At 52.2% G+C, this 8,238-nt stretch overlaps 1 protein-coding gene across 1 annotated transcript in view; it reads right to left on the minus strand.

Annotated features, from left to right (window-relative positions):
* Positions 1–8,238, minus strand: part of TMEM132E (transmembrane protein 132E) — a 70,962-nt gene that overhangs the window by 12,546 nt on the left and 50,178 nt on the right. Inside the window, exon 2 of the mRNA XM_011968587.1 lies at positions 35–492. Coding sequence (XP_011823977.1) covers positions 35–492 — 458 coding nt within the window. The remainder of the gene's footprint in view (positions 1–34; positions 493–8,238) is intronic.

The raw sequence follows: 8,238 nt of genomic DNA on the forward strand, positions 1-8,238 counted from the left end.
CCAGGCCCCCGCTGAGGCGGCAGGAGCTCTTGACTTCCCGGGCATCCCGGAAGGCGTGCAGGCGGACACAGGGTAGCCGCTCGGTGACGCCGAAGTCGTCCCAGTCCCGGCCGGCCACGTAGAACAGCACTTGGGCCACGGGCTGCGAGGCGGGCACGCGCGGGCGGACAATGAAGGCCCGCACCTTCCAGTTCACCGTCAGGCGCTCGGGGATGTCCAGGGTGCTGGAAGGCTGCAGGAGCTCCCGCGCCACCACCTGGCTGGTGCTGAAGGGCCCCAGCGAGACGTTGAGGACCGGCAGCTCCTTGGTCTGGAACACCACGAAGGGCTCGGAGCGCTGCAGGGAGCTGTTGGCGACCGCGGGTGACGGGGGCCGCGCCTCCCGCAGGAAGAAGGCCAGCCGCGTGTGCGACAGGCGGTAGCTGACTGGCAGTACCGGGCTGGCCTGCGGCCCCGGCGGGCTGGGGCTGGCCGGGTGGGAGCGGCCAGAGGCTGGGGACAGACAGAGGAAAGAGGCCCAGGGTGGTCAGGAGAGGGCACGCTGGAACCCCCGGGTGCTTCCAGCCTCGTCTCGCCCACCCCACAGAGGGCTGCCCACTCTTCTAACTGGGCAGGTTCAGCCTGGCTGTCTATCCTCCGGTGGGTCCGTAGCCTGGCTCAGGCCTGGCTCCCCGAACTCCAAGCCTGGCACCCCCTTTGCTTGTATGTGAATTACCCTCTCAGCCACCGCTTCATGTATTTACCTGCGACATAGGGGTAAAGCCAATACCATCGCAAAAGCTTGTGAACCTTCAGGAGGTTCTATCCCCGGCGTCCTCACTTGTAAAACAAGTATAAAAATTGTTTCTGCCTCAAAGTGCCATTGTGAGGACTTTCAAAGTCGTGCAAATAAAGGACTGAGTGGACTCTGGTGCTGAAAAGAGTCCCTGTGATCCCTGTGTAACCTGCACTGCGCTCCGTGTGGGACAGGCGTTACTGTATTTCATCCTCAGATCAATCCTTTGAGGTACGTATTATTATGATCTCCCTCCACGCAACCAGTTTTCTATCAGTAACTTCCTTTTTGAGTGCCAATTCTAACATCTTACAGATAAATGAACTAAGGTGCAAGGCACTTAAATAATTTAACCAAGTTACATGGGCAAAGGGGCCAGCAGCGGGACTCGAATCTGGGGTCCTCTGACTCTCAAACCCAAGCTCCTTAGTATTGCACCTGCTGTCTCAGCTGGTGTAGGGTCCCCAGGGATCCAGCTGTCTCCCTTCTCCCTTTGGCCACAGACTATATAAGCAGGAAATTTTATTCTCAGTCTCGCACACCTAAACATGGGCCTCCTCCCTCCTCTTAACTCCCTCTCCCCACCTACCAAGGAGGCTGCCAACTTCTGGCAATTCCACCTCAGGCTGCCCCTTGCCCTCCCTCCCTGCTCCCATTCTGGCCTTACTCCTGTCGCTATGACGACGTACCACTGGCCAGCAGGGTCTCCCCTCCTCCCTGGCATTCTCCTGCCCCACAAAGCAGCCAGAGTGTTTTCTCTCCTGGACACAAATCAGACACTGTTGCCCCCCTCACTCCCAGCTCAAAACTTGTTGGACACTGTCAAGGAACAGGAAGGACCCAAGTGGAGGCTTGAGGTTTGAAATCTTATTTTGGATCTCCCCAAGAACCTCCCGAGTCACATTCCTCAACTGTAAAATCAGGACAATGATAACAGTAATGCTGGTCTCGCAGGAGGCTGTGTTGTCATTTGTTTTGTTTCTGAGAATCAAATAAGAAAGCACTCTATGAATTGTGCAACACAATGCAAATGTGTATATATCAAAGATGCTCTCCCATCTGCTTACAAAATAAAACCCAAACTCACTTTTGTACCTAAGCGTGACATTCAGGGCCCCTACACAAAGCATCAGGATCCTTTTTCTCCTAGGACTCCTCCTCCCAATGCCCTGCTGGTGGCTTAACTGGACAACTCACTGACCTTCACACTCACGGATGCTGCCTTATCTCCCCTCCTTTGCTCATGCTGCACCCTCTGCATTAGATTCTCTCCTTTCTTATTTGTGCACATCCAAATCTGAATCTTCCTCCAGGGTCCAGCTTCAATGCCACCTCCTCCGTGAAGCCCTCCAAGATGTGTCCTCAACTCCTGGGAGTTTCCTCAGAGCTTTGTCCTTCTCTGAGGGGACCTTCCATCCTGCCTTGTGTAGGAGTTGTTACCTACCTGGCCTTGCACCAAGAAAGCCTTCCACAAATCATGGCTGCTCTACACTGAGTGATCTGCAGAGACCTACGTCCCAAAGAGGAGACTCCTAGTCAGTACTAGACATTACTTGCAGTTTATGCATATTTATCATTTTACCACTGTCAATTAAACCTTGGCAGTTTCACAAACTTTCACATCCAGTTCCTCGCAAAAGCAGTGAACTAAAAATCCCCTGCTCTTGAGCCTCTGGTCTCAATATCCTTTAAAACAAAATCTGCAGTAATCTTCCTCGTTCAAAAAATAAGGCAACAGGCTTGGGGTATGACGAAGGCCATTGGGGTCAGTTGTTTTAAGAGGCGTGGCACGTGCTCTCACCACTTCTCCTGTGGCGTGCTCGGGAGGACCTGAGCAGCCCTTAGGACCAAGTGGGGAAATCATTGGCAAGAAATGCTGGGAACTGATGGTGGGGTGCAGGTGTGCAGCAGAGTCCAAATGAGGACAGGAAGTTGTTTGCAGAGATGGGGAGAGCCTTTCTGGCTGGTGCCTGAGGTCTCATAATGTGTCCCTGCAGCCTGGGGAATGCTGGCCCCGAGGCTGACTGTGGAAATGCAGGATCCACATTTGGACCCTGCTTTGGAAGCAGCAGCAAGCAGGCGAACCAACCAGCTTTGGGACTCAAGTGCAAGGCCTCTCTCTGCCACAGACTCACTGGGCAAGTTGCTTTCCACTTTGAGCCTCAGTTTCCACCTCTAAAGTTGCGGTGGTGACATCAGTCCCTCCCCCTCACAGGGACATTGAGAGTAGCTGAAAGACCAAGAACAGGACATCCTCTGGGACCTGCAGAGCCGCTCAGGGCAGGGGCACTGCTGCATGTATGGGGAGGTACAGGGCCTTTGAGTGCTGGGGTCAAGGTGGGGCCCCATGCTCCTCCCTCTAGGCTGGGAGAAGTGCAGCTGCGGTCAGTGAGCTCTCAGTGCTCACTATCCAGGCTGCAGAGGTACAAGGTGGTGGGGGGGACTAGCCCTGCCTTTGTTATCCATCCCCTGGAGACCCCAGAGCTGCTAAGTGGCACTTAGTCCCCTTTGCCCTCTCTTACTGTTCCAACTTCACGACTGACCATCTGGATTCCTTGGAGGCACAGCAGAGGCAGAGACCACCAGATGGGCACCGGACTCAGAGGGGCATGAAGGAAGGGATTGGGGAAGTGTGACTGCATCCCCCACCTGAATCCCCTCACCCCACTGGGGGAGGAGCTGGTCTAGCAAAACCAGGATCCTGGATCATCCAAACCATCTGCTGTCCTTGGAATATAATGAGAAAATATTTCTACCCCAGGGCCTTTGCATTGCTGTTCCTCCTGCCTTGAATTTTCTCCCCTTGATATTCACATGTTTCTCTCCCCCTCTCTTTTTTTTTCTCTCTCTCATCAATCTTTGTTTAGGGACATCTTCCTGATCATTTATCTAAAGTAGCACTGTCTTTCCCCCATCCGTGCCACTGATCTCTATCTATTCCTTTTCCTATTTCATTTTCTTCATAGCACTTACCACCACTTAACTCTATATTATATGCATGTGTCTGTTTCTGCCAACTAGAAATTAAGTTCCATGGGGGCACAGACAGGGCTTTGCTTTCTGCTCTATTTTAGTGCTTACAACATGGCCTGGCACATAGCAGGCCCTCAATACATTTTTGTTGAAAGAATGAAATTCTCTGAATGAACAGCCCAGCACTGACTGGGATGCTGTGGGCGTAATGAGTTCCTTGTCAATGGGGCATCCAAGAGGAGACTGGGTGGCCAGTGAGGGGAGGGCTCCTGGCCCCAGGCCTAGGGGCTCTGGACCCTGTTAGCAACCTTGCAGATAAGAAAGCTGAGTTTCTGGAAGGGGAAGTAACCTGTATCAAGAAAACAGCTGGCATTCAGAAGAGGGAGCCAAAAAGCTGACAGTAAGGCATAGCAATTTTTATATGTATGTCACTGTGGCCCGCAGCAGCCTCTCCCATCGCCACCATGAACCACTCCATCCTGCTGGGGCCCTATAGTCTCCTCAGCGGTGGAGCAGGGTGGGTCTCTGAGACGCTAGCACTAATCTATGCTCTCCCACTCACCTATTCTGGAGCTTAAAGGATCCTGCTTGATCTCTCTGGACCTCAGTTTTCCCCGGGAGGTGGGGAAGGCCCTTGAAGCCTTCTGGTGTGGCTGGAAAGGGAGGAGGTAAGACTGGTGGAATGAATAGATACATGGTCCGTCAAGTTTTCAGAGACACTAAGTGTGTGCTTGAGTGTACACATATATGTGTGCTAACCTGCACTCTGGCCTGCCTCTCGGCACAGAGCTCTGACCGCCAGACATCATGGAGCATGGCATGGGAGGAAAAGCTACTGGAAGGTTCCTTGAAGGAAGACAGATGTGGGGTGGGGAGAAGGGAGGCTGATCAACTTAGAGACTGAGGTCAGGCCAGGACTGGAGGTGGAAGAGGGGAGAGATTGGGGTGGAAGGCGTTGCGTGGACCCACCTTGGACGCACAGCACTAAGGAGTGCCCATGCCCTCCAGACTGACCTGGGAGGACACACACATACACACACACACACACACACACCCGCTGGCACCTGTCTGCCCCTCACCTCCACAGCAGGCTGCCCATAACAGTTCCGTGGGCCTGGTTCTGAACCCTGGCCCCACTGTGCCCCCAGGCTGCACTGCAGCTCTGTTTTGACCCCAGTTTGCCCTGCAGACCAGTTCGTCTCCTGTTGATGGCCTGGGCTCTGACTTGGTCTTCCGGCATTTGGGTCTGGCCTTGGGACCCTATCCCTTGCTGCCATCTCCTGAGAAAAGGAGCTTCTCCATGTCTTCTCTGACTTATGGTGGGGTGTTATGGGCTGAACTGTGCCCTGCCCTTGAAATCTTAACCCTCAGTATCTCAAAATATGACAGTATTTGGAGACAGGATCCTTAAAGAGGCTACTAGGGTTTAAATTAAGCTGTGGGGGTGGGTCCTCATCCAAGATGACCAGTGTCCTTATAAGAAGAGGTGAGGATGTAGACACACACAGAGCGATGTTGTGAAGACACAGGGAGAAGGCAGCCATCTATGGGCCAGGAAGACAGCCCTCACCAGAAACCAATCCAGTTGACGCCTTGACCCCAGACTTCCAGCCTCCAGAACTGTGAGAAAATAAATCTCTGTTAAGCCACCCAGCCTGTGGAATTTTGTCATGGCAGCCCTAGCAAACTGATACATGAGGATTACTATTTCTGCCCCTCCTAGCCTCAGATTCCCCCAGTAAGATGTAGAGACACCATACAGCGAGGGGCAGCGGGGGGGGTGGGGAAGACAGGCTGGGATCATCCAGCTTTTGCACATGGGGATAACGATGATGCCTGAGGTATTCCGAGTTCTCTCCAGCATCCCCGACCCCTGCCAGACTGTGCCTAGCGAGAGACCCTTTCCATGTGAGCTGGACCAGCCCTGTTCTTCTCATAACCCAAAGAGACAAATACATGAATAGTGGTTTCACCATCCTGGCAGGAGGGTATCTGACCCAACAGGACCCAAGAGAAGACTTGCACGTGGGACGATGTGGGGATTCCCTCATCCTTCCATGCCCAGCTCAAGCATCATCTCCTCCCTGAAGCCTTCTCTGATACCTCTCACAGCCACCATCCTAGGCAGACAGCCCCTCCTCCTCTCTGCTACTGCTCTGCTCTGGCCAGCTCTGACTCTGACAGATCAGGAGGAGCCTGGCCTTGGTATGAGTGAAACGCACGTGATGTGGGAACTCTCTCATTAGTCACTTCTGTGATTGCTCCCCTAGGGCCATGAGACACTGGCTCCTGCGTCCCTGTGCCTGCACAGAGGTCTCTCCAGCCGTCTCCACCGTTAGATGGCACATAGCTATTTTTCATACCTCTGTCTATCCAACTGAACTGGGATATGGGTGGACATTGGGGCTGGACAGCTTTGCATAGTACAAGGTCAGCTGGCTGAAGGAGAGGTGATGACTTGGGCCCAGTGGGCCCTGAACACTGCCCTCCCTAACCACCAGGACAGGGCCTCTATGTATAATACTACTGAACAGTTGGTGTCTTGGACAAAGATGCCCAGCTCAAGTGGCACACAGTGGGTACTTAGCAAATGTCAATTCCATACCTTTCTGAGGCTGGCGGTACCTGCTCAGGCTTGCCCTAGGTGTCTAGGAGCACAGCAGGGGCCCTCTGCCTCTCCCAGACAACCTTCTCCCCAGGTGCAGAGGCAAGCCCCCACCTTCCCGGGTGCATAAATGAATCTCTGTGGAAGCTAGGGCCAGGCAGCTTGGGGGTGGGGGCCCCCCTGACCATCTCCCTGCTTCTAATCAAGATCAGATGCCTCCTACTTCTACCTCTAATTGTCTCCAAATTAAAACTAATCTCTTGCAAATCAGAAAAAAAATTGTCATTAGCTTTGGTGAGTTTGTGGTTCAGGGGCACAGCAGGTATGCCAGCAGGGCTGGAGGGTGCTGGGCTGTGCTGGGAGGGAGCTTGGCCTGCTCACCTGTGTGTGTGTACACACACAGATGCATCCACACCAGATGTCAGTGTTTAGGGATCCGTTAGCACTTGCTCCTGGGTTTGCCTGAATGTAGAAATCAACCACAGCAAACAAAACAACAGCAAACAACGCCTAAGGAAGGGCCCAGGCTTATACAGTCAGAATTTCCAGGGGACAGGCCTGGTATCCATAAGTTTATGAAGCATCCCAGGCATTGTTATCATGGCAGATGCTTGGATCATAGCGCTAAGTAGGAAGGGTTGGTGAAGACGCTGAAGAGGCTGTGACTTGCATAGCGTAACGTTGGTGTTGTTGATAGTTAATGATGACAAGTACCCAGCGCTTAGAACAATACCTGGCCCATATAGATGCAAAACACATCTTTTTATCAAATGTATGAATGAATGAATGAATGAGAGGGGGCATGTGCCATGATTAGTGCTGGTGGTGAGAATCCCAGGTGCCATGTGGTCCATGATGCAGAGACCAGAAATAGCCTCTGCCTGGTGACCCCACCCCAACCCAGATTTGGAGGACCACAGGAGGGTATAACCTAAGGAAGTGGGAGGGACTGGCCCTGGGGAAACACCCCCAACCCAGGAGAGCTGCGGTGGAGGAAGCGGAGGCCAAGGGTACAAAGAAGCGGGCTCTGAACTGGGAGGAAGGATGCCTGGGTTTCAGGCCTGCTCTTCCTTGGCTGATTGGCAAGTCTGACCTAGCAGGTTATTTCTGCTCTCCAGGGCCGTATTTCCCCATAGGCAAATGGGGAATTATTAGCCCGTGATACCAAATCGTTCCTGTGGAGCAGAGTGTCGCAGTGGGAAAAACCTAGGTCTTGAGAAAGATGTTTCATTTAAAAAAAAAGTCAGTGTTAGCAAGGGGCTAAAGAACTGGCGCATTCCTCTGCCCTCCTGGTGGTGGGTGAACTAGGCAAGCTTTCTAGAAAGCAATTACAAGATACGTTTTAAAGGTCTTAAAACTGTCCACGCTCTTTGACCCAAGAAATTCCACTTTGGGAATCTAATAAACAAAAATCCGCTCAAAGATTTACAAATGTTGGCTGGGCACGGTGGCTTACTCCTGTAATTCCAGCACTTTGGGAGGCTCAGGAGGGAGTATGGCTTGAGACCAGGAGTTTGAGACCGGCTTGGACAACAAAGAGAGATCCCATCTCTCAAAAAAAAAAAAAAAAAAATCGCTAGGCATGGACCTGTGGTCCCAACTACTTGGGAGGCTGAGGCAGGAGGATCACTTGAGCCCAGAAGTTCAAGGCTGCAGTGAGCTATGATCATGTCACCGCATTCCAGCCTGGCCAACAGAGTGAGACCCTATCTCTAAAACAAACAAACAAAACCAAAAAAATTTACATAGTAGATGTTCACTGTAATGCTATGTTTACCAGTAAAAAATTAGAAACGACCTAAATGTCAAAAACAGAGTTACATTAAGTAAATGCAAATGCATAAAAATGGATATATGCAGCCATTGTAGATCAAGTTTTCAAAAA

The sequence above is a fragment of the Mandrillus leucophaeus genome, unplaced genomic scaffold (genome assembly GCF_000951045.1).
Source record: "Mandrillus leucophaeus isolate KB7577 unplaced genomic scaffold, Mleu.le_1.0 Scaffold849, whole genome shotgun sequence".
Classification (NCBI taxonomy): Eukaryota; Metazoa; Chordata; class Mammalia; order Primates; family Cercopithecidae; genus Mandrillus; species Mandrillus leucophaeus.